The sequence below is a fragment of the Nyctereutes procyonoides genome, unplaced genomic scaffold (assembly GCF_905146905.1).
Source record: "Nyctereutes procyonoides isolate TBG_1078 unplaced genomic scaffold, NYPRO_anot_genome, whole genome shotgun sequence".
NCBI classification, from domain to species: Eukaryota; Metazoa; Chordata; class Mammalia; order Carnivora; family Canidae; genus Nyctereutes; species Nyctereutes procyonoides.
In genome coordinates, this window is record NW_026575126.1 from 67,111,827 (window position 1) to 67,138,642 (window position 26,816).

The following is a 26,816-nucleotide window of genomic DNA, read 5'->3' on the forward strand; positions in this document are numbered from 1 at the left end:
GTGCATCCTCAAGTTTGAGGAGAGCTCTGTGCACCCTGAACTGGAAACCAGACACACCACCCTCCTGGGGTACCTGCAGGCTGTCCTTGAGGGGAGGGCCTTGGGGCTTGTTCCCAGGAGACCCACTGAAACCCCTACCAGGTCACTCAGACCCTCCTGGGCCCTGACACATTTTGACTTTAAAACAGAGTTTGGGCACATTTTCATGAGCTCTGCCATCCAAGTACTTGGCCCAGACATTTGAGAGAAACAAACATGGCGGCAGAGATGCGTCACAGTCCACTAAAAGTAAAGTGGCATGAAGTAACAACTCCTGCTGTGAGGGAGGACAGCCTGAAGCCATTCAGTGCCAGGGCAAACCTGGGTCCTGCCATGAACCCTACACCATGGGTCCCAGCAGCGCCCATGGGCACTGAAACCCCTACCAGGTCACTCAGAGTCCCGTCAGAACAGCCTAAACATCTGTCACCAGGAGAAGGGACGACAGTCTTCCATCCAGTGAATGCCACACAGCAACAGTATGTCACAGGAGGGCATGCTGCACAAGGTCACACCGAATGGGCCATCCTGGTTTCCAAAATCGGGCCAGTCTGGACTGTGAGCAGGGACAGTGAGGGGGTGGGTGGTGGGTAACGTTCTAGTTCTTGATCTGGTGCTAGTTATATGCAGTTGCTTTGTAAAAAGTCATGCATTTTCCCGCACATGGTATTCTTCAATGTTTACTTTAAAAAAGAATGTTTTCAGAAAGGCTTCTTTAACAGACCTCCATGGAGCCCACTGCTGTGGCCACAACTGACCACCTCCCCAGACCTGCCCCTGCTCCCTGTCAGGGGAGTGCATCTCTAGGCCACACGGGGCACCACCATGGGTCCCATCATGAGGGATTGTGCACATTCTGCTCAGAAGCGTTTTCAGAATCTTCCCACCTCAAACCTGACTGCAGAGCCCCATTTCTCATGCTGGTCGATGCCACAAGCTCTCCTGTCCTGCCTGCTGCCTCCAAAAGCTCCACTTAAGCCTGTCCTTCCCCTGCCTCTCTTGGGCTGTGTGGTGAGGTTTGGGGTCCCCTGTCTCTGCACTCCCCAATCCCATCTTTCCCTCTTCCTTTGTCCTGTAGGAACAGCCAAATCCCTGGAGACCTTTCTTGGTCCTGTGTCCCAGCACCAGACCTGACTCGCTAGGGCTCCTGCTGGCCCATGGCCTCTGCACAGGCTGATGGGGCTCGGAAGGGGACACAGCTTGTGCTAGAGTGTGTCTGCAGAGCTGGGCTCTCCCCGAGGTCCCCATAGGCAATTGGTGGGACCCAAGTTTGCCCTGGCACCGAATGGCTTCAGGCTGTCTTCCCTCACAGCAGGAGTTGTTACTTCATGCCACTTTACTTTTAGTGAACTGTGACGCATGGTGGACCTTGCTCTGAGTCACTATATATCTTATACTTTTCCTCAGACTTCCCAAAGGCCAGCACTTATGGCTCATAGGCACAGCCAGGTGCATGTTCTGTGTCCCCTCCTGGCAGCCAGCATGGTGCTGGTCTGGAGTGCACTCAGCAGGACAGGAGGTTATCAAGTGATGAAAGCAGGCACCACCAGGGCCTAGGCATGTCATTAGGGGCATGGAACAGGTCACCCACGAGACAGGAAGGCAACACAGCCCACAGCCAGCAAATCATGGCTGAGTAAGAGAAGGCAGAGTGGGGGCACATCTTGTAATTCTTTCCTCCAGAAATCTAAAGGCCTAAGTAGCCACCCCCCCTCCCCCGCAGGGAGAAGTCAGTATCTAAGAACATCAAAGGGCAGCCACAGAACTGTGGGGAGGTGGGTTCAGGAACATTCTACTCCAAAGTAGGCAGCTCCCAGGTCTGGATGTTCAGTGTACTTAAGCCTAAGAATCCTGGTGTTTAAACAAAACTACATGTAACTGGCATTAATGAATGGTTGTACATAAAAATTATGTATAAAAGTATTAAGATGCCTTGCCAGCTGCCATGGATCCCAGCATTTGGCTGAGATAGAACATACCTTTCCCCACCATCATCAGCTGGTTTAAACATTTTAGTTCAGGAAAGATAAGTTTATCAGCTTGTTGGGCATAAGAACTTTTAAGATGCGAAATTCCAGGACCATGTCCTCAGCCCTCAGGGGCTACCAGGCAGGTCTGTCATGCTCCATGCTTCTCAACTTACATTTCTAGATCTATATATATATTTTTTTAAAAAGATGAGAGAGAGAGAGAGAGAGAGAGAGAGAGAGAGAGAGAGAGAGACGAACAAGCAGGGGGAGGGGCAGAGGGAGAGGGAAAAGCAGACTCCCCACTGAGCAGGGAGCATGATACAGGACTTGACCTCAGGACCCTGAATTATGACCTGAGCCGAAGGCAGACGCCCAACTAACTGAACCACCCAGGCACCCTAGATCCAGTTTTTATTTTTTTTAAGATTTTATTTATTTATTCACCAGAGACACAGAGAGAGACAGAGAAGCAGAGACACAGGCAGAGGGAGAAGCAGGCCCCATGCAGGGAGCCTGATGTGGGACTTGATCCCGGGTCTCCAGGATCAGGCCCTGGGCGGAAGGCAGTGCTAAACCGCTGAGCCACCCAGGCTGCCCTAGATCCAGTTTTTAAATGGAACATTGTTCTGTTTTGCATGCTCTATACCTGACTGTCCAATATGGTAGCCACTAGCTATATGCTATTTGCATTAAAATACAAATTCAGTTCCTTTAGTTGCATATCCACTTTTTCCAGCACTCAAGTGCCTCTGTGCCCAAGAGGCTACTATGTGGCTTGTTATAATGATAGGAGCTTCCACTGCTCCTGAGGTAATTTCTTTGGAGCAGAACCAGTTCTTTTGTCCTTCCCTGCAGCGGGCCTCCTTGTTTCAGTTATGTTCTTGGAGCTCCTGACCTGACTTGATAGTGATGAAATGTAGTAGCTCCTCTGACAGAATGGTGTCAGCAGAGGAGGCACACAAGGGTGTCCACTGGGACTTGTGGGGTTTCTTCTGCAGTTTGCATAGGATCTTGAAATATGACTTCAAAACATGTTAGTGACAGAAATGGAAGATAAATCAGTCATTTAATTTCACCATGCATCTGTGAAGCACCGTGTACTTATTTTTGGGTTATTACCCTCTTCATTCCAAAAGTAGATGTTCTTTATGGTCTTAAGGTTAAAGAATGTCCTGAAGAGGGTGACGGGGGAAGGAGTCCTTGAAGTCACAGCTGGCAGTGCCTTTTCAGGGAGGCCTTCAAACCTTGTGGCCTTTGCTGATTTTTAAAAGCCAATTAATATTTTCTTGTGACCTTTAACAACTATTTTCCATTATTCTCCAGGTCACAAAGACAAAAAAGCAACCTATCAGAACCTTCTGAATAGCACACAGAGGACAGTGGTATTTGTCTTATCAAGAGTTCAGATGGGTGGAGCACTGATAAGAGGAGAGTTGAGGCTTTCGAACTGTTTCTCAATCTGAAGAAACTCCAGGTCCTGCTGCTTTCTGGGCTTCCCCCTCTCTTCCTCCTCCCAAGGCCTCACAGTCCAGGAGGTTAGAAGGCTGGATCGGCACTGTTCCCATTGCATGCCAGCCTGGGCAGCAGTGCTGGGGCTCATCTGGCACTCATAAATGCTTTTAACTTGATATGAACAAATGCTCTGATCCTCCTGTGTGTGGGTGCTGGGCATGGAGGGTAAAATACGTATTTAAATAAATTTACCAGGGCGCCTGGGTGGCTCGGTTGGTTGAGCGTCTGCCTTTGGCTCAGGTCCATGATCCCTGGTGTCCTGGGATCAAGCACCACGTCTGTCTCTCCCTGCTCGTGGGGAGTCTGCTTTTCCCTCTCCTCCCTGCTCGTGCTCTCTCTCTCAAATAAATGAATAAAATCTTTTCTTAAAAAATAAATTTACCTATACTTTTCCCAAAGGAGATACAATGAAGTGCTAACAGTGGTTATCCTGGAAGTGAAATTAGAAATATTTTCAAGCAAAACAAAAATTCCCTGGGTTATTTTCATAAGCAGAAAAAGTATTACTTTAATAAGAGCTGTTTTGGGGATCCCTGGGTGGCTCAGTGGTTTGGTGCCTGCCTTTGGCCCAGCGCATGATCCTGGAGACCCGGGATCGAGTCCCACATCAGGCTCCCTGCATGGAACCTGCTTCTCCCTCTGCCTGTGTCTCTGCCTCTCTTTCTCTCTCATGAATAAAATAAAATCTTTACAAAAAAATATAAGAGCTGTTTTAAATAACATGTGATGGCTATTTTAATTTTTACAAACTTGGACTTTCTCTTTAACTTAAACCTACAGCTATGATGGCCAGGTGGATATAAAGGAAACCTCATTTCAGCATCTGTTTAGCAAATGTTACCATTTGCTAAAAAATGGTAAAAAAAAAAAAATTCACCTGTTTACTTAAGTTGCATCAAATAAATGTTAATTCGAGAGCATCATTACTTCTGTCTCAAGAATGGGATAATTTATCAACTTGATTATTTGTATTGAATTTTAGACAAATTTTTACCATAAAGCTACTTCCTTCTAAGTTTAATATAGTAAACAAATCATGAAAGACATCAAAACACCCATGGAAGAAAACTTTTATCTTTTTTTTTTTTTTTAAATCTAAAGTGAGAAGAAAGGTCTCTGAAGTTTTAGGTACTTTAAAAAACCATAAAGTAACCTGGTCTTTAATGAATACAATCATATTTATAGGACCCTGATTATTTTGCCTTATTTGGAATCTCCCAATTTTTTTTCTATTGGTTGTAACTTAAGTGGAGATAAGCATGTTTTTCTTTTTGAAAAATGCTCACAAGTCAAAAATCTGGACCTCAAGATTACATAAATTACACCCCCCCCCCCGCCGCCAAAAAAAGAGCGCTCCAAATTTATACGAGCAAACCAGAACTGCTTCCAGAGTTAAGATACAACAATGGTTTCTCCCAACTAGGCTACACCAGTTGGTCACGAGCTCTGTCAGTTCTTACCTCTTGAATAACTCTTGTCACATTCCTGTCTTCACTCATCACAATTCCCACCACTCTCTCTCCCCCTGGATGACCCACAGTCTCCTGCCCTGTCATGAGGCTCCAGTGCACACCTTCAAGGCTGCCTGCAGATACCTCCCAGGAGGAAGGATGACATCTACCCCAGACATCCTGGCTGTGTCTCTTGGGCCTATCCATCCCACCACTTATATGGCTGTGGTCCTGGACCACACCCAGCCAGCAGGGTTCCCAAAACACACATCTATCAGAGCTCTTCCTTCAGAACTTGGCTCAAATGCTTGCCTCCAAGAAGCCTCCTCTGGTGCTCACCGGAGCCCAAGCCTTCCCTCCCCTCTCTGTTGCCTCTTTGCCCCATGCATCTTTTATGTGTAAAACATAAAACATACTGTTCATTGGACTCAACTCCTAGGCTGGTCTTATTCCTCTTTGTTTCCCTGGACCATGGTAGCTTGTCAGTCAATGCTCAATGGATGGATTCCGGTGTGAAGGTTTGTGATCCAAAGATCCCTTCTATGCAGCACACCTTCACATGCCACATGTTGTGTTTAAAAAAGTATGGTTGGTCCCAGCGTCTGCTGCCACAGGAACACTAGTTCCCAAGTTATGTGACCTCACTGCAGGTACACACTCTATACCTGTTTGAAGTGCTAAACATTCCTTTTTATGGAAGATCTTAATTATTAAAAAAAAATTCAACATCATTTATTATTCTGACACTCATAAAATCAATGACAACTAAAATCACCACTGGAACCCACAAGGGAGGCATTTTCATTAGGTATCTGGGGCTTTTAAATGTTACATGAAACCAAACATGAAAGGCTGCTAAACTGAAAGGCTAAAAAAAAGCTTTCTGGCCTGCAAAACAGAAACGGGGGGACTGACCAGAGTTATCAGGATGATGCTGGCCTCAGAATGAGTTAGGAAGTGTTCCCTCCTCTTTGATTTTTGGGAAAAAGTTTGAGAAGGATGGTATTAGCCCTTCTTTGTATGGCAGAAATCATAGGTGAAGCCATCAGGTCTGGGGCTTTGTTGGGAGGCTTTAGGTTAGTGATCAGTGGATATGGCCCATGGTAGGGAGAGAGGACTTGGGGTGTGGAGCTCTGCCTGGAGGCAGCCCCGGGACAGGATGGACCGGGTGCACACGTGATGTGAGCAGCCCCATCCTGGCCCTCAGGAGACAGTTGTATGCCTAAAGCTGCTGCCTAACTATGTGTGGATGAGTAAGATGTTGGGGTATTGTCCAAACCCCTCAGTTTATTAGATGGTCTCAGCACTTTTCAGGGCAGGCTCCTTACACTGCCAGTCTATTATGATCCAGCCAAATGGTTTAAAAATAAAGTTAGATCTCTGATCTCACAGTTGTATATGATCAAGCCCCACATTGGGCTCTATGCTCAGGAGTCTGCTTCAGATTCTCTCTCCCTCTCACTCGCATGCTGTCTCAAATAAATAAATAAAATCTTTTAAAAAATTAGATCTCATTTAAATTGCAAAATGCTAAGCAATATCATTTTTTAACTATCTTGATATTTAAAAACAGGATTGTTCAATGTATCCTATTCAGTATAGTAAGAACTGTATCAATGCTTTCATAATAAAGCTTTACTGACATGGGAAAAACACTGAAAATTAAAATGTTTTTTAAAATAAGACTGTTGGCTAAAATGTCAGCGTTTTCACTTATAATTTCTGTGTTAACTCTGATTTTGAGGCAAGATTCTTTTATCTTTAAAGATATTACACAAGGTGCACCTGGGTGGCTTAGTGGTTGAGCCTCTGCCTTTAGCTCAGGCTGTGATCCTGGGATCGAGTCCTGAATTGGGCTCCCTCCCGGGAGCCTGCTTCTCCCACTGCCTAGGTCTGACTCTCTGTGTGTCTCTCATGAATAGATAAAATCTTAAAAAAAAAAAAAAAGATATTACACAGTCTTAAAGTAATGGTATAAGGTGGTCCTTATCAAAACTGCTAATTATCACAAAAGGAGAGATAGCCAGACAGGTTTCTCTCTGGATGGACTAGCCATCACCACAGAGGAAATGCTCTAACAAAACAGGCAAAGAAACAAAATAATACTGACTTTGATCCAGGCTGAGTATATAGGAGAAAGGGGAATGTGGTGAAGGATGCTATATGGATGCAGCAAAATCCAGCCTGGGGCCACCCTCCAGGGCCAATCACCTACTTCTTCCAGATAAGTTACAAAGAAAAAGAGATGGGTAGACCTTAGATACTAAAACACTTGTTGTGAGACTCAGTGACCATTTACAAAGTATGGAGCTGGCCTGAATCCAAACTATACTGTTCAATTTTTAGTAAGACAATAAAAAATTTGAAGTGACTGGTTGATGATATTAAGGAATTACTATCAATTTTTAAAGATATGATGATTGGTATTACGGTCATATAAAAATAAAAGGTGTTAATATATTTAAGGTATTTATACATGAAATGACATGAAGTCTGGAATTAGCATCAAGTTGATGTGGCAGTGGCCAGGGGCAAGACGAGAAAAGATTGGGGGGCACCTGGCTGGCAGAGTCAGTTAGTTAAGCGTTCGACTCTTGGTTTTGGTTCAGGTCATGATCTCATAGGTTATGAAATCAAAAGCCCCACATCGGGCTCTGTGCTCATTGTGGAGTCGGCTTGGGATTCTCTCTCTGCCTCTGCCTCTCCCCCACTCACACACTTGTGCTTTCTCTCAAATAAATAAATCTTTAAAAAAAGAAAAAAATTGGTAAATGTATTGACAATTGTCAAAGCTGGGGATGAAGAGACCGGGTCATTATTAATTTTTTTAAAAGATTTTTATTTATTCACGAGAGACACACAGAGAAAGGCAGAGATATAGGCAGATGGAGAAGCAGGCTTCCTGTGGGGAGCCTGATGTGGGACTCATCCCTGGACCCCAGGGATCACTCCCTGAGCCAAAGGCAGATGCTGAACTGTTGACCCACCTAGGCATCCCCAGGTCATTATTTCCAATTCTATATATGTTTGATTTTTTCCCTAAGAAAAAGTTGGAAATCAAACAAAAACAGAAGGTCCTACAAACAAGTCACACCAGAACACTGTACCTTGCCCCAAAGATACAGATGTAGTGAAACTACGGGATACCTGCACCTCAATGTTCACAGCAGCAATATCCAAATAGCCAAACTGTGGAAGGAACTGAGATATCCTTTGACAGATGAATGGATAAAGAAGATGTGGTGTGTGTGTGTGTGTGTGTGTGTGTGTGTGTGTGTGTATGGATTATTACTCCACCATCAGAAAAGATGAATACCTACCATTTACATCGATGTGGATGGAACTGGAGGGTATTATGCTGACTGAAATATAAGAAATAGTGAAAGGGACCATAAGGGAAGGGGGTAAACTGAGTGGGGAAAAATTAGAGAGGAAGACAAACCATGAAAGACTCGACTCTGGGAAACAAAAGGTTGCTGAAGGGGAGGTGGGTGGGGGATGGGGTAACAGGGTGATGTGAATTAAGGAGGGCACGTGATGTGATAACATATATACTATATGTTGGTAAATTGAATTTAAGTTAAAAAAAAAAACCCACAATGCTGCCAACCAGAAAAAAATAAAAAATGAACAGTGTACTTTGTATTTCCGGATCCTGAGTTCTGTCACATGCAGTTCTAAGTACCCCTGCATCCAGGAAAAGGAATTTTATTTGTATTTCCGGATCCTGAGTTCTGTCACATGCAGTTCTAAGTACCCCTGCACCCAGCAAAAGGAATTTTAATGATTTTTGAAATGCCTTAAGATCATTTCCAAAGAGTGTGAATTGAATATTACTTTACAATGTACTAGGGCATTTAATAAAACAGCATTTGATATCTTTGTCCTTCCAAGTAATTTCTCTAACATGATGATAGGATGGAAAAGCTCCACTTTCAAAGCTGTGTGTTATTCTTTTGAAAATAATTTTTGCAGTTCTGTATTTGGAGTGATAAAGGTGCAAACAATATATTGTATAGTGTGTTAATCTGAGAAGCCAAAGATATTTTTGAGTGACATTGCAAAACTTTGCATTTCCTGGGTTAGAACACAGCACTGCAGCTTATGATGAGGTACGCATGTTCCAAAACACCTGAAGGCTCACGCTGAAACACAGGGCACATTTTTAAGAGTTCCCATTCCACCTAATCCAGGGACCGCACCCATGCACCATTCACAGCTGAACAAAGGCCACCAGTAGAGCTGTGGAGCCACACGTCCCGTGAGAAGCAGGGAGATGCCTCTGCATGCACTACAGAAAGGACCACCCAATTACCAGAAAATAAAAAACAAAGTAGCCTGGGATCGTTGCTCCAACTGCCTGTGGACCACGAACAGTGCCCGGGGGTGTTTCTAGGAGGAAGCTGGCAAGGGCATGGGCTGGGCAGCCTCTAGTGCCACCTAACCAATTGTGCAGCCCTGGGCACAAAGCTCAGCAGCATAGCCCCCAGAAGTCCAGCCTACTCTCTGACCCTCACCTCCCACGCTCCTTTTCCACTGCACTCTAGCAACTGTGCAGCTTCGCAGAAGTTCTGGCACCCCTTGCACCTCCTTTCTGCCCACCGCCCCCCACCTCCAGATCCTTTCATGGCCTAGGCTGAATTCCAGGATCTGGGACACCACAGCTTCACCCTCACAAACACCAGAACTCTCTGCTCCTCCTCCTGCACCATCACCTGGTAACCCCCAACTAGTTAATTACTTCTTGTCTACACAGGAGCAGCCGCATGTTGCTGGAGAAACAACCATACTGCTTGGCTTCATTTTAAATCATGACCCCAAATCATAAGGCATAAGGCATCGGCATGACCCTTGTATTCTGTAGCACATGTACCTTCTCACTCTTCAGAACACCCATTTCACAGATTCTCTTTCTTTACACTTACTCGCTCTGCCCAGCCCCTCTGCTGAGGCCCTCACTTCCCCACCGAGAGTAGACATCCTCATTCAGGAACTTCCCAATCTGCGTGTCTATTGCACCTCTGCCCATGTCCATGGCTTCCTGCTCACAACCTTCCCTGCTCCTGCCCACACACGTGTCCTCTTCTCCATCCTTCCCCTTCTTTATGGTAGAATCTATCCTGAGAAAAAAAGGAGAACATGCATCCCGTTCTCGATTCTCCATCATCCTGGAATCACAGCCTCATCCTCTAAGCATGCCAAGTACGTGCCCTCCTCTGCTCCTTTTATCTGGGAATCTCCGCCCTTGACCCTACATGATGGGCTCCTTGCCCTTCAGGTATCAGCTTCAGTGTCTCTTCACTGGGGGTGCAGACATGGTCACGTGCTGCCCAGATCCCCTTCAGGACTGAGGGACTGATTCCAGGCTGTAAGAAGTCCTGCCCTGGGCTGTCTAGGCTCTTCAGGAAACTGCCCTGGTTAAAGCTCTCTCACCCTGGATGTCAGTGATCAAGGCCTGGTTCCCCTGAAGGTCCAGGTCCTCCCTCTGCCCAGTGCTGCTCCCCTCCTCTCACTTTCACAGGTGGGGACCCAGGGCATGCCTTCTTCATAAGCATCTGCACGCAAGCCTGTGACATTCATCCTAGCTGTCGCCTTATCCCTTTCTCACCTCACCTTGTTTTAATTCTCTGCACAGCTTCCATCACTGTGTTTACTGTTTATTTCTCATTGTCTGCCTCCCATCACTAGAACATAAGTTCCAAGAGAGCCATGAACTGGTCCTGTTCATCTCTGTACCTTGAGCACCCACACCAGAGACTGGCACTAAGCAGACACAGCTGCCACAGGAATGAAGGGATTCTGGGAGCCCATGGCCTCTACGGCCTTTCTTCCAGGGTTATTTAGGATTACAGAGAATGTACATGACATGGGGTTCATCCAGCCCCTGGTGCAAATTAAACACTTTCTGGAGACACAAAGATACAGTTACTACTTTTAACCTGAAGCCTTCCTTTAGGAAACAGTATGAAAATTGAAGAAAACACAGAAAAAGTGATGAGGTGACTGATGGACTGCAGCCAGGGCCAAAGGTGAGGAGAGATTCACACCTGATACTATCTGACATACTACACTGTCAGAGAAAATACAAACAGAAGGACTGAAATTAAGGAAGCTGCATGGTTATGTGATGAGAAGGGAATGCAGAAAAGTGCCAGTCCCTATCCAACCCTGGGGACACCACCTTCATTCCTTATGGGACAAAAGCCCACACCCCTAGGCTGTCGTTCAGGGTGGGGGAACATAGCATGTTACGCTGCAGCTCCACTCACAGGAGATGAGGCTTCTGGTTTGGACACCGGTGCTTTAAAGGTAGATGTATTTTTGGAAACATCTGCTCTCTTATCTGCAGCTGCTCCCAGGGACAAACATTCCAAGTAATCCGGTGGGGGGATGACAACACTGCTCTTCTCAGTTAAGTCCACTGTGCTGATGCTTCTCACGGGTGCTGGGCTAACAATCAACAGGTAGAGAATACAAGTTACATATAAGATCTTGCCCTCTGAATCCCAAATATCCTAAATAGCGTAAGGGCCAGAACTGTAATAGATTAACAAGCAAACAGAATGTGAGAGGGGAGATTACAAAATGTGTGCATGCACACACATAATATATATATCTCTGTAAAAATCATCGTAATGTTTTTACTAGTTTATAAATGTACACTCACCAAAAAAACAAAACAAAAAACTAGCTTACCTAAGGGCTGTCTCTTGGTTAACTTAAGATGATCTATAAGAAAATGAAGACTATAGCACAAGCCTTAGCAAAAATATTGGGCACTTCAGATATGGGGAAAATAAAACAACACACCTCAGCATTTTAACATCATAAACATGACATCTAGTCTTACTCCTTGGCCCAGCAGCAGTTAAGCTATTCTGTCAGGGCTGAGGACACACAGATGACATAGAACAGGACTTGGTGGGGGAGGGGGAGCATCAAGCGTGGTGCTTAAAGGTCTGCAGCGACAGCTGGATGGATTACAGGGTTTCTTTGAAATGGAAAACACCAAGGATGAAGCAATTTACGGTAAAGATGAGGAGTACGATTTAGATGTATCATTTCTCTCTCCTTCCTTCCCTCCTTCCTTCCTTCCAGAGAGGTGAAAGGGGCAGAGGGAGAAAGAAAGAATTCTAAGCAGACTCCACGCCCTGTTTGAAGCCCAATGTGGAGCTCAAGCTCATGACTCTGAGACCGTGACCTAAGCTAAAACGGAGCCGGATCCTTAACCCCCTGATCCACCCAGGTACCCCTGGATGTGTCACTTCAGAGGACCCATGGGGTAGCCAACTACAACTACCTGATATACATATAAAGATTCATAACTAGGTCTTGGAAAGACCTCCCTAGGTTCCAGCCTTGGCTCCACTTTCCATGCCTCTGTGTCCTCAATTTTAAAGGACCTACCTCATAGGTTGTTATGAGAATTACATGAGCTAGTTAGTGTAAGGCACTTGGCACTCCCCAAGCGGTGATGGTGATGATAGTCACCTTGGATTTAGTGACTAGTTAGGGGTTGGGGGAGTGAGTGGTTCCAGAGGGATGATGGGGGGTAAGGGGCAGAGTATGGGGTGTGTCTCCACTGCAGAAACCACAAAGGGAACAACTAGGGGATAACAGTCCCCTTCAGTATACAACTATATGACTGGAGGTTTCCCTGGAGGGTAACTACACATCTAAAGAGAATTCTGATATGCCCAAAAACATGAAGTCAAAGGTGAGTTTTCCAGGATGCCTGAGTGCCTTTGGCTCAGGGTATGTAATCCCCGATTCCCGGGATCGAGTCCCACGTCGGGCTCCTTGCATGGAACCTGCTTCTCCTCCCTCTACCTGTGTCTCTGCCTCTCTTCCTGTGTCTCTCATGAAATAAATAAATAAAATCTTAAAAAAAAAAAAAAACAACAACCCCAAAACCCACAAAAGTGAGTTTTCTGTCACTGGGAAAAGAGAGCCACAGTCAGGTCCTACCTTGGTGTGGGAACACTCATGGCTTCCTTTGCATCTTCTTCTAGCAACTTTGTGTAGGATGCCGGGAACCAGCCCCTCCTACAGGTGAGGAGTGAGAAAAAAAAAGGCCTGGTTGTGGGGTCAGCAGCAGACAAGTGAACAGTAAGTAAGCACACTGCAGAATGGCTTGGGGGCAGCTCAGGGGCAGACCAATCGATTTTCACATCACACAATGTGTCTTTTATATACAGCACTCATTTTATTTGGATTCCCTTTTTGGTTTTTTTCCACATTCATTTAATAGCTGAATAATCTACACAGAAAACCAATTTAACCAGCTTACAGTAAGGCCTATGCACATACTCCTGGTTGAAATGACAACGCTAGCATTTAAACTATCTATAACCTAAATCTTAATAAAATCCATTTGATGTGCAGATTATTTTTGAGAGAAATCCAAAGTCATTAAAAAAAGAACACAATTATTTAAGTTACTTTCAGAGGTGACTTCATATGATCTGTTTAAATACCGAATTCACCTATATACACACAGACATACAGAAAATAGTCTGGGACAGAGTCACTCCAATTAACTAAACTAGAACCATAATTAAACTATGAACTTACCTTTGGTAAAAATGCTACTATGACCACAAAGACAATTTGTGGCTAAAAGGAGATATGGTAGCTCTTTGAAGTACTGGGTGGCCTTGACTGCTGTGGGGACAGCATGTGCCCTGAGACTTACACTTTGGTGGTATCATGCTCTCCATAAAGCCAGCCATCTTTCTCCTCAGAGATGAGCAATGTGAGGATGTCTCCTTGGGCGAAGCTGAGCAAGGTCTGGTTCGTGCCAGCAGTGTGTGGAAAAATGGTTTTTACTTTCTGCTTCTTCATCATGTTGAGTCCAGTTGCAACAGAAACTGATCGCTGTAAACTAGGATCATCTGAAGAATCTGTTGAAAATGAACACAGCAGTGAGAACTTTTCAAGGACTGGTAACAAGTTCAAACAAACAAACTCCAGAAAGCCACCCACTGTGGCCCACCAGCACTCCGACTGCAACTCCGATGCGTTTTATTTCCACACCTTAGACTTTGCCCTGATGTGCAGGGACTGCAAGGGGCAGAAGCAGAATCCCGCCTGAGGTCTTCCACTGAGGAGGACCCTTGTGGCTAAATTCTCTTTTCCAGGCAGACAGGACACTGTGCGTGCTAAGCTTCAACTGCACTCTGGTTTAACCAGAGGCAAGCTGACACATCCAGAGGGTCTGATACTTTCCTTGCCCTACTCTCCCAACAGGGACCCCAAATGCAGTGTAGGGCATCAACTCACACCCCACTGCCCATGACAAAGAATAAGTGGAGACTGGAAATGCAGATGTTGTCACTGTGCAACTGCTCAACATCGCATCTAGGAAGTAGTAAGGATGTGGAAAGGACCAGTATGTTTACTAAACCATCCCTACATGCCAGTCCACACTCTCAATGCTTCACAGCTTCTGAGGGAAGAAGCAGTGACTCACTGGGATATCACAGCTAGCACGCCAGCCCTGGATACAGATGGCCTGACTCCACAGTCTATGGCACTATATGAAGTACCTTGCTGTGCATTTGTCTCAATTGAAGCACAGGCTGATATTTACCACTCCAAAGAAACAAAATTGCCATTCTGAAACTCTTATCTCTGGATCTCACTCAGCAGCTGCAAATGCTGTAGTCTGTAGGCTCTCTCTAGCACATGGCTTGATTGCCACAACTTTCATACCCAAGAGGCTGAGGCCTGTGAGATACTCCACAGAGAGAGGGGGGTGGTCTCTGGGTCCCAAGACTCTGTCTACACAGATTGGAGCCTAAGCAAAGATGCCTGGAATCTCTGTAAACAGTAACTGGTCCTGATTTATTGTAAAAGCATCAACAAAGTTAAGAAACTTCAGCATCCAGAAAGCATGAAGCTCTCTGTTAGAGATGAAAAACACTGATTGTAATTCACACTAAGCCTATTGGTAAGATCAATAGCCATAATTTTGTCATATGAACTTTTATAGTTTGTTTTATTGAAAAAGAAATTTTATTATAATTGCCAAATATGGCACATGGTGGGGCTCTTTGTACATTATTTCTAATTTTAAAATGTAACATCTTCAACAGTACATTTCCTCTATATAAACATCAATCAGCATATGCAGTTAGAATTTGCCAAAGAAATGTGTCACTTACAAAATGTCTTATGGTTTTATATTAAACCCAGACCTTTATTTATTGAAGTATAAGTTTCAACAAGGCAATGTTAAATGTGTGCTACCATACATGTTTCTTTACCTCTACTTCAGGGTAATATTTATCCAAAATATTTATTAAAAATTTTTAAAAAGGTATTTTTTTTAAATGTTTCTTTTTTTTTAAATTTATTTATTTATGATAGTCACACAGAGAGAGAGAGAGAGAGAGAGGCAGAGACACAGGCAGAGGGAGAAGCAGGCTCCATGCACCGGGAGCCCGACGTGGGATTCGATCCCGGATCTCCAGGATCGCACCCTGGGCCAAAGGCAGGCACCAAACTGCTGCGCCACCCAGGGATCCCTGTATTTTATTTTTTAATCATGCTCATTTTAGAGATTTTTTTGAGAGAGAGAGAAAACATGAGCAGTGGGAGGGGCAGAGGGAGAGAGAATCTCAAGCAGACTCCCCACTGAGCACAGAGCCTGATACGGGGGTCAATCCCATAATCCTGAGATCATAACCCAAGCCAAAGCTCATAACCTGAAACCAAGAGTTGAATGCCCAAATGACAGAGCCACCCAGGGAAGGGTATTTTAAAAAGAGATCAAAATAAATTTCTTACCTGTTGAATTCTTTATCCTTTCCGAATTCTGTGCAACTGTTGCTGGGTTATTAAACATATCGATCAAAGGACTGGTATATGCTCTGGCTGAAGGAGCTGGGGGCACCTTTGGTGAATATTTAGAAAGGGTGTCATAAACTTTCCCAACCTGTGAAAAATTTCTGCTTAGTTTAATATTAGTGTAACACAGCAATGGAACTATAGAGATTGCCAGGGCTATTTTAACATGCTTTAAATTCCACTGTCTTTCTAAAGTTCTTTTGGTTGGATGGCAATGCTGTATTCTGAATTATTAGTTCAAAAATATCACATTCTTTTTTTCATTCCTGTCTTCATTTTTTTTTTTTTTTTTTGGAAGGCAGTTACTCTCCATTTCCCACCACCCCCTGGCAACCACTAATTTACTTTCTGTCTCTATGGATTTTAGGATCCCTTTTAGGTGCTACTTAGCTACAGGAGTCTACACTTAAAATAATTTTTCCAAGCAATTTTGAGTACATTCCTCCATTAAATTTCTCATATTTTTTGCTAACAAAAAAATCTAGTACCAGTGGAGTTCTCTTTTAAGTATTTTATTTTCCCCCTCTCTGGAAGTTTTTAGAATTTTCTTTGTCCTCTTCTATAACTTAATCATAATATGTCAAGGTTTTGTTTTTTCCCATCTGTACAGGCTCACTCTGGCTGCTGTGTTAAAGACCAGGCAGAGTCTGGTAATCTTTGCAGGAGCCAGAGTCAGGGGTGTGGAGGGGTGAGAAGTGGCTGGACTTGGATCTGCGTTGAAGGTGGAAGCAGCAGGCAGGCATGCCAGTGGGTTGGCTGTGGTCCGGGAGGGGAAGAAAGGGGGGGGGGAGACGGACAAGTCCACATTCGTGCGGGAGCCACTGGAAGGATGGAACTGCTATTTTCTGGATGGGGAAGACTGGAGAAGCATGTTTGGAGAAAATCAGTCACCTGGTTTTGGATGAGTTGAATGTGAAATTCTCATTAGACATCTGGTGGTGATTTTGAGAAGGCAATTGGGTATCTCCAACCTGTCTAAAATTATGTTTATACCCTCTCTTCTCGTTCTGTGTTTTGGGTTAATTTCTAAGCAATTCCATGCTGTTAACAAGCCTGTCTATTGGTGTGGGGGTTTTCTTGTTTATGTTTTTTTGTGGGGAGGGGGAAGAGGAGGGAAAAATTGAAAAACCTATTTTAGAGAAATTTCAAGCATGTACAAAGGAGAGAGAACAGCACAACAAATCTCCCTGTACTCAACACCCAGCTTTATCAATTATGAATTCATGGCCAATATTGTTTCATATATGCTGCACCCATCTTCCCTTGTACCTGGGATATGCTGTAGCAAATCCCAGACATTTTAATTAGGAATAATAATCCATTTTTATTTTTTTTATTTTTATTTTTTAAAGTTCTTTTTTTTTAATTTTTATTTATTTATGATAGTCACACACACAGAGAGAGAGAGAGGCAGAGACACAGGCAGAGGGAGAAGCAGGCTCCATGCACCGGGAGCCCGATGTGGGATTCGATCCCGGGTCTCCAGGATCGCGCCCTGGGCCAAAGGCAGGTGCCAAACCGCTGCGCCACCCAGGGATCCCAATAATCCATTTTTAATTTCCAAAATCTTTAGCTGATTTTCCCCTGAGGATGTAATATCTTTTCATCTCTTTTTAAATAATTTTTTAAAAAAGATTTATTTATTCATGAAAGACACAGAGTGAGAGAGAGAGGCAGAGACACAGGCAGAGGGAGAAGCAGGCTCCATGCAGGGAGCCCAAAGTGGGACTCAATCCCAGATCTCCAGGATCACAATCCGGGCCAAAGGCAGCACTAAACCCCCGAGCTACCTGGGCTGCCCTCTTTTTAAAGATTTCTTTTCTGCCCTATTGCCTCTGCTACCTCCAATATTGGTTATTCCAGTTTTTTTCTTTCAGTGTGTCTTTTCATGACACTGGTTTTCCTCCCTTGTTCAGTGATTCCTGGTTATCTGTCCATTTCTGTATCACACGGCATTCCCTATTCTTTCACATGTTTATCATAGTCTGTATTTTGCCTGTTTTTCTTGTTATCACAGACTGCCTGCAGTGAGGTAGGGATGGGGAAGTACACTCTGCCTCTTCTCTGGAAACACAGTCTCCACCAGTGGACAAAAAGGCCCTGCTGCCTACTGTTAATCACAAGTGTGAGGGGGAAGAAACTAACCAGCTTAGAGGATGCAAATCATTTACAACTGACCACACACAGGAACACCACAGCCAGGTTTTCGGCCCCTCTTGCATCTACTGGCTCTGGGCTCACTGCTTTGCCCTCTTCTGCAGTCTTGCCCTCATGTGCTTGGGGCTGTGATTTCCTTCTCTCTTGATTCTCCACATACCAATCTTGCCTTTTTATCTTTGAGATTGCTATAGTGTTTCTGGTCCATTGACAGCACCTTCTTTTATCCCCATGCAGTTATGGATCTATTCTGTAGGTTGTCCACTGGTCTTTAACATCTTTGTTTTCATTTCAGAGGTTAGAGTGAACCTATGTGTCCAAACTAACCACTGGATCCAAATCTCCACGTTTGCCAAAAGTAATAGAGCCCAGGTTCAAAGAGTAGCAAACTACAACGCTTGATTTCATTACCTTGAAGTCTTTGGTGGCTATTTTTTTCTGAAGTGCCTTATGTTGTGATGAATGGCACCAGAGTTTTGCTAACTGTTCTCTAAGCCACCTAACGTTTCTTTTGCTGGGAATGAATTTACAAAGTTGGAATGGTTACAATTAAAAACAGTAACAATAACATTCCCAAAACAAAGATAATAGCACTGAACACAGCACTACACAGTGCTGAGCACCACACAACTATGTCAAATCTGAAGGTAAGACCATCAGAGTGAGAAAAGAGGAGGCCCTAGAAGAAAGGAGGACCTGTAATTGCCACCAACCAAGGCCTTCGTCCTTTTTGGAGATTTAGCCCAAGTCCCATCAGTAAATACACAACTGAAATCTTGGAGAGAGAACCAATTCCTACCATGCTGCTTCTCTCAATCATTGGTGAAGGCTGGGGTGTTCCAGACACAGGGGTAGAGCTTGGGGTCTTTATTTCTTCGATCATATTCATGATCTTCTCGGGCACTTTGGTAGCATCACCACAGGTTTCTTGCCACCTGGGCAGTTTGGAATTGAGTAATTCTGCAGACTATAAATCCAAAAGAAACACAACTAAGCACAAATGTGTACTGTTCAAAGAGCAAAGTTACGTCAATTATCAACAATAATGTTTTACTGGCTTACCACCAGAAGTGTGTTAAATTCAGTGAGGGCTTAAGTATCTATGAGCTTCCACCTTTATTTGCTGAAAGAGTTGTAGGCCCCTGTTCTACAGTAGCTTGCCTTCCCCCTCAGTGTGAATGCAGAGTATAAGACTAATATAAGTAATGTAAATGATTCAAAACAAGCTCAAACACAAAAAGGGAAGGGTTGAGCAATCTTATTAAGCCCCACTGTTTCCCCAATGGCCCCAGAAATGTTAGTCAGTGGATTCTTCCTCCCTACTCCTAAGAGAGGGCAAGACCCCCTCGCCCCAAACCACCTATGGCCTTGGACCATAGCACTGACACACCAATTGCTTGGGCCTGCTTTATCCAAGGAGCCATTGAAAGGACTGGGATGTTGTAGCCAAAAAAAGGGAAGACACAAAAGTAGTTTTCAGAGAGGTGAAGAGACTTCTGGGAGAGAAAAGAAGTAGACTTGATTTATGCCAAAAAGCATAACTGGGATCCAAGGTTAAACATAAGAGTCTACCATCAACTAGAGCTCCCTGGAAATAGGCCAGATTGCCTTGTGACACAGTGAGTACCCCATTAATGGCAGGGCTTCACCACAGAAAGAGCTTCAAGGTCTCTTGACCTATGACCCTGCCCCAGGACATCCTTACCATGGAAACAGACACTGCTGAACTAAGTACAGATGCACTATTGACAAAAGTGATCTAATACTGCAATTCTTTCCTTTCCTGTAACAATATCAGATCTTAGGGATTTAGATTTATTTGGTAGGTGAACAGTCCTTAAATTTGCAAAGACTTTATAGAATATTTAACATACGACTGATGCATACATACCAGGCCAAGTGTTTTTCCCCTGAAAAAGAGGAAGTTGCCTTATTTTCAAGTTCTTATAAACCTTTTATCATGGAGTGCTCTCTAAATTATTATAAATAACACTGAATATTTGACTTAATTTAATGCTAGTTTTGGATACTTACATAGGCCCAATAAAATTTATAGTTTTTTTTTTTTAAAAAGGAAAGTAATATATATATTTTGTAATGATTCCTGGGGTTAAAAACCTCACAACTATGTGTGTTGGAAGGAGGGCAGGAAAGCCAGTTCTTCAGTTAAGGAGATCATGAGGAAACATCCTTGAGAGGAATGAGAAAGGAAACACAACAAGTGTCCTGATGCTGTGAGTGGGTCCTGTGGCTGGGATAGAACTTCCAGGGACACCTCTGTACATGAACTCCCAAGGCAAACACTCAAACCACCCAGGTCTGTAACTCATCCCATGGCTCTGGTGAAGACACTGAGGCTGAAGACGCATGAGAGTCTGAGAAAAGCGGACTCGCAGGTGAGAAAAGAAAGTGCTAATTCTTAATGATTACACATTTTTTATGAAAGATTTTAAATATGGATATTCTTCTAAATTAATTACATATTATAAGCAACATTTAATCATTTCATCTACACTTCTGAAAGTTTATATATTCAAGTCGGTCAAAAGCTGTTTCTTTGGCATCTCTTCTCATTGGTAAAATAGGCCCACCACTTTACATTGAGGCACATATGGAAGGTAAAGCATTTCAAGGGCATTTGAATATGAAATAAATTATTAATAATGCAACACAATTGCCATCATGAACCCACCTGTAAATGATAATAATGTAAGTGATTTGCAAAGCTACAGTGTTTGTCAACCAGAAAGCAGAAGCGCCTTTTCTCTTCAAGTAGAGCTTCTTTGCAACCATCTGCAATAAATTTCTGGATTTCACTCTGGCGAGAAGTAACGGTTTCTACATACTAGGAAAATAAATAATAATTATACAAGTATGACATGAGGAATCAAATAGCTGTATAGCCAGACATTTATCTTGTGCCATCTTTACACCTGGTTTATTTCGAAATGGAGTAAACACTAAATGCAGATAAACATGAGATAAAATAACAAAGTTGTAACCTAACCTGAGCAGGTATCATCACTCTCATTAAGATCCCTGACTCATGTTTGGAAGGACGTTGCCAAAGGCCTTATATTCTTCACTAGGCAACCTGCACAAAGTATCACTTTACATACTTCAGGAATAGGATTGTGTTCTATTGGCAAATCAAAGGCTTTAAAAACCAGAAAGTCCAAATTTAAACCCCAGTTCTAAGTATCAACCACATGACTTAGCCCAAGCCCCATTTTCTTCATCTGTAAAATGGGGAGAGTGATGTTAATCAAGGAACATCCCTTACCTACCCCTCTCCCGAACCAGGAGAAAAGGCCAATGCTTTTAGGAGGCTACTAATGATTCTTAGCTCTGGAAAACTCTGCAGCCTGCAATTCATACCTAGTCAAAAATGCTCATTTTTTAACTCAACAGCAGCACAGCAGTGAGCGAATAAAGTATAGACTGACAGAGGTAGGTAAGCCTCCCTGTAAATTGTACAAGTTACTAACCACAAGACAAAACAGTGCTGAAAAGTTCACCTCAATTTCTTTGTGTTCATATTTGAGTGCATTTCGTCCTCCTTGACTTTTCCTTCTGATCTTCTTCAATTCAGCTTGAGATTTCTCCAAAGAATCTAATTTATTCCTGTGTTCTGTTTGGTATCTTTTGAGAGTTGCCTGTAAGTTAAATGTTGTGCTTATTTGAATGTAGCACCACACAGACTGTTGGGCAGTTACTTTTGCTGATATTCCCACTGGGAGTCGTCCTGCATCCTTTTACAATGCACACACTCTCACTTCATACCACTCTCTCCCTCCAACTTCAGCAGGGAGCTTTGTCCTAAAGTCCCCTGTTCATACCAGGGGCCAGTGACCCCCAAGGGCAGCTTTTACAAGAATGTCTTTTCTTTATTTCTTGTTTTCTCAATTTTTTTAGACACTGAATGGTTAAGTGCTTTGGTGAATAAAAAGCAATATTAAATCACTTTCAAGACTTACAGTTTTATTTTTTTATTTTTTAAAAGATTTTATTTGACAGCGAGAGAGCATGAGTGAGATCACAAGCGGGGGGAAGGATAGAAGAACAAGTAGGCTCCCCAATGAGCAGGGAGCCTGATGTGGGGCTTGATCCCAGCACTCTGGGATCATTACCTGAGCTGAAGGCAGGAGCTTAATGGACTGAGGGACCCATGCACCTCTGACTTAAAACTTAAAACAAAAAAAACAAAAAAAACAAAAAAAACAAAAAACCCAGAATGAACGAGTATGATCACTTCCAATTATTCTGGGTGCTCTGTAGCAAAGGATTTTTGGAGCCTCACAGACCTGGGTTAGAATTGCGGTGTGTAATCTCAGCAATTACTTAATTTCTTTTTTTGTTTTTTTAAGATTTTATTTATTCATATGAGAGCGAGAGAGAGCGACAGAGAGAGAAAGAAACAGGCCTGACGCGGAACTCGATCCTGGGTCTCCAGGGTCATACCCTGGGCTGAAGGCGGCGCTAAACTGCTGAGCCATCTGGGCTGCCCAATTACTTAATTTCTATAAAATCCATGTTTTCCCTTAATCTATACAGTGAGGATAAGAGTAGTTTACATCATGGAGTTTCTGTAGGGGTAAAAATCAGATAATGTATGTAAAATGTTTGGCATTACATCCACCTCAGCAGTTGTGGGTGGTCCTGTGGCCTTCCTCCAGACTGCGCAGAGCACATGCACACAAGGGCAGTGGGGTGTTTTCAGGGTAACTGCACAACTTACTGCCAAGTGGAGGTCTTGGTGAGAAGGGGGCTTTGGGTGGCAAAGAGAGCAGCTATTCCACAGCAGGTAAAGGAGATGAAAAGAGCCATGTGACAGGGCTGGAGGGTCAGACAGGAGAAAATTGCTGGAGTCATCAATACCAGGGGACAGGTAAGGGACACCACATAATAGTCTTTGACAAACAGACCTAGGCGCCTGAGAGAGCCCCGGATGGTATTCTCCCACATGTCTCACATCCTCAAGTGCTGATTTGTGACAGCAACAGTTGCACTAATATAGATGCAGATGTCTTCCCCACATGTTTTCTTTGAAAACAGTGCTTTCTAGAGGTAGGAGGATTCCTTGCAATATTTTCCTCTCTGATTTTTAATAAAGATCCCAGGTGTTAATGCAAAGGGGGCACCCAGCTCCAATGGACCTTGTCAATTTCATGCATCTATGTATGTACTCAGCACTAAGCTCTGTCCAAGTTTGCTGTGGCTGGATAAACAGTAAGAGAAAGTTCTCCTCAGGCTTTGATATCAGGCAATGCAACCTCCTGGATCGCCAGGCTCCCATACCCCACACTCACCTCCAGCCATGGAGATAGAGCAAAACCAGGTACTCACATTCATGTATTTTACATCAAGTTCTGTCTTCTTCTCCAGCTCATGTATAATCTCTTTATGGAATTTTTTGAACTGTTAACAAAAGGAATTAAAAATCCACACCAGATTTGAGACTTTAAGTAAAATAATGTTTGGAAATAAAATATATTTTATAAGTACAAAAATAGTTCACATACGTTTTCATCAAGACTCTCATTGAGTTTCTTGTGGGTACTTGAAATCTCTATAAGTACATGGCCTGTGAATAAAACCAGATGTTGGGGATAAAGTCACTGTGTGGATTTTGTAAGGATACTACAGAAAGTAAAATAATGGAATATAGCACAATCTCTTACTGCCCTTAGCACCGGGAAGCATCAGGGCCTGTGGCATGTCAGAAACACTAACTGCATGCCCATGGCAATGGGTTCCAGAGGAACACAGGCCCTAGCAAACTTACTCTACCAACACTGTTCATCCAAAGAATGCCAACTTTGTCTTTAAATTCACATCATGCTTTCTATATTTTCTCATTCCCTAAGCTGAATCTTATTTATCTGATTTAATTTTTAAATTCTCTTACAAAAGATTATCATGGCCCTTATAGTAACTATAGGAACAAATGACTTATTTTTATCTAATCCCTAGAGTAATCTGATTATCTGTCAGGCATAAAAGATAAAGGTCATTTTTTCTCATATTAGCTCTTGTGTCATTTTGGAAAATAGTAACGCCATGGGAAAATGCAGCAGGGACAGTGCTCTGCCTCTTATCTCCTGGGACTACATCAATTCTCTGAAATAAGTACAGTCACAGGAGAATGTTCCGGAATTGAGCTTTACTCCAAAAGCAGCAAGACAACCACTTGAATTGCAAAATACATCTCTTCAGTTTGAGGCAGTGTGATGCATCTCTGCTACTAAACTCTAATAAAGGTGAACAAGAGCCTCTCCCTGCTCCCTCATCTACAGGAACCAAATGGGTCTGATACCTAAGAACTGGAAAAAACAGAATCATTTCGAACAACCACCAGATCATACTAAACAATAACACAATGTGCTGGAGAGATCCTCCCACAGTTTTGGTAGGAATTCCTTGGGTGAACTGAAAGGCTGTAGATGAAGGAGAATTAAAATTAAGACTGTGGTAGATACAGGGAAAGAGAAAGAATACCAACTAGATTGTAACTTCAGCTATCACCTTTACACAAATGACACTATGGTGTCCTGTTCCAGAAACAGTTAACACACGTGACTTTCAAATAGCCAGTGTAGTTCCCTACACCCCCACTGTCAGATTCTGAAATTCAGCCTTTTCCTTGAAATGTCCACCTGAATGTCTCATTAGGTGCCTCACATTCAACATGTCTAAAAGTGAATTCACCCCCGTATTGTCCAATCCCAGCTCTTGGATGCCAACTAGCCAGTCACATGGGGTTGACACCTCACCCACAGTCACAATTCAACAACAAAGACTCATTCCCTTGTGCATGTGTGTCATCACTTGGGCCAAAATCTAGAGTGAAATCAGGCCCCTTACTCATCCTGCTTCCTTGAGCAACAAAGTAGCAGCCCTTCTCTCTGTCTGGGAGAGGAGGTATATGCTGATGACTTGTGAAATCTACGTGCACCCAATCATCTGTCCCATGAGGGGTGGGGGAAGAGTCTCCCTAGTCTGCCCCCACCAACACATTCAAACCCACAAGTTGGATCTCTTAGGAGTCTCCCTGCCCCTCAAGCTCTTATCATTCCTATTGATTCCCAGCTTGTTCTATTCCAGACCCTCTTCCTCACATGTACTGGGAATCCCTCAAAACCACATGTAACATGTCATCTCCCCAGCCCCTCCCCATGGTATACCAACTCCTCAGCATGAAGCCTACCGTCAATAATGCTGCTTAAAATAACCATGGCAGGTGGTGGGGACAGAGACTCTCCTTATAAGGTTATTGGTATATAACCTGTAAGTCTCTAAGCAGCTTGTGATTCTGGAAACCTCTAACAGAATAGCCTGCTGGATAAACATGGGAGGGCAGACTCATCCCCACCACACCAAGTTACCAAGATACCCACTCTCCAGCCTTTTTTTTTTTTTTTGTAAAGATTTTATTTATTTGAGAGAGAGAGAACAAGCAGAGAAGGAGAATGAGAGGGAAAAGCAGACACCCTGCTGAGCAGGGAACCTGATACAGGCTCAATCCCAGGACCCTGAGACCATGACCTGAGGGCAGACACTTCACTGACTGAGCCACCCAGGTGCTGCCTCCACTCTCCATGCTTAATGACACTGACTTCATTTCTCCCATAATTAAGTTCTCCTAAAGTTCAACAGGAAACAAACCAGAGTTCTTCACAAAGGAAACCCCTCACATGACCAAGAGTATAAGTACGTCATTTTATCATTTAGTGATATCAGATACTGAAATAGCTTGAGTTACTTTCATATCCATTTTAAACCCATAAATGACTCCTGGCTGGAGATGAAAAACAACAATAAAAACCCCACTTCAATTACTTGAAAATTAAACACTCTATTCTTGGCAAGTCAGATCTACTTTTTTTAAAGTCTAAAAATAATTGTGCTTAAATCAGAGTGACTCAGACTAATTCAAGGCACTCATATATATATATATTTTTCCAAACTGTCATGAACTTTATCTCTACAACCTTACACAATGTGGATCTCTGAGAAGCATGTTGCCAAAACAAAAGCATGTGCTAGTGTGGCAGTGTGGAGAAAGCCAGCACTGCTGAACCTGGTGCTTGGGCCCTGAGGCCCCTTCTGCCTGGGGTGTTCTCCCTGCAGGCAGCTTGGTGGAAAGGCTCACTGAAACAGCTCATTCACTCTGTGGGCAGGAATGGAACACCTGACCTTATCCTTGTTATTCCTGTCCCTCACAGTTCGTGGAATTTAAATGCTGACTTTTAGCAGCAGCAGTCCTTGGTCAAAAGAAGGATTAGAAAACATCTTTACTGTGACTATGGGAGTTGCCAAAAGTGTATATTAAAACTGAAAATGAAAACAGCCCCTTTATGTTCAATCTACAGAAGTTTATTCTTAAATATACCTACCAAGTTACTTTATGTCTGAAATGTGGCATCACACACGTTTATTTACTCCTATCCTGGTAACCCAATTTTTCATAAATTACATCTGAGAAGAAAAAAATTTTTCAAGGAGAGGGTGGAGCACAGCCCAGATTCTAATGGAGCAGAACTAAATACACACCCAAACAGGAACCAACGTGCTGGTCTCAGAAATCACAGCACTGTATGAACTGGATCAACCATTTCCTTTTTCCCTTTTAGGTTCTGAGTAAACATTCTGGGAAGAGACATGTAGTAAGTACTGAAATATGACTCAGTCTGAGTAAATTATATTCTTAATACAATATTAAAGGAATTTAAATACATCATATTTCAAAATCATGAACTTCATATAGCTAAAAGTCAATAGACAGGGTACCATTAGTTTTTCCTTAAAATTCATACAGATAGCTGTCAAGAGATAT

The 26,816-nt window shown here is 43.3% G+C and overlaps 1 protein-coding gene across 4 annotated transcripts in view; it reads right to left on the reverse strand.

The window, feature by feature from the left end:
• Positions 1-26,816, reverse strand: part of BAIAP2L1 (BAR/IMD domain containing adaptor protein 2 like 1) — an 87,487-nt gene that overhangs the window by 3,780 nt on the left and 56,891 nt on the right. The window contains exons 4-12 of one of the 4 annotated variants that reach the window (XM_055339645.1): positions 23,503-23,564; positions 23,327-23,398; positions 21,469-21,636; positions 20,673-20,825; positions 18,780-18,947; positions 15,764-15,911; positions 13,668-13,875; positions 12,941-13,018; positions 11,242-11,422 (exon numbers count right to left, since the gene is read on the reverse strand). In XM_055339645.1, the coding sequence (XP_055195620.1) occupies positions 11,242-11,422; positions 12,941-13,018; positions 13,668-13,875; positions 15,764-15,911; positions 18,780-18,947; positions 20,673-20,825; positions 21,469-21,636; positions 23,327-23,398; positions 23,503-23,564 (1,238 nt within the window). The remainder of the gene's footprint in view (positions 1-11,241; positions 11,423-12,940; positions 13,019-13,667; positions 13,876-15,763; positions 15,912-18,779; positions 18,948-20,672; positions 20,826-21,468; positions 21,637-23,326; positions 23,399-23,502; positions 23,565-26,816) is intronic. The other 3 variants (XM_055339646.1, XM_055339647.1, XM_055339648.1) reach the window with 3 other exon arrangements.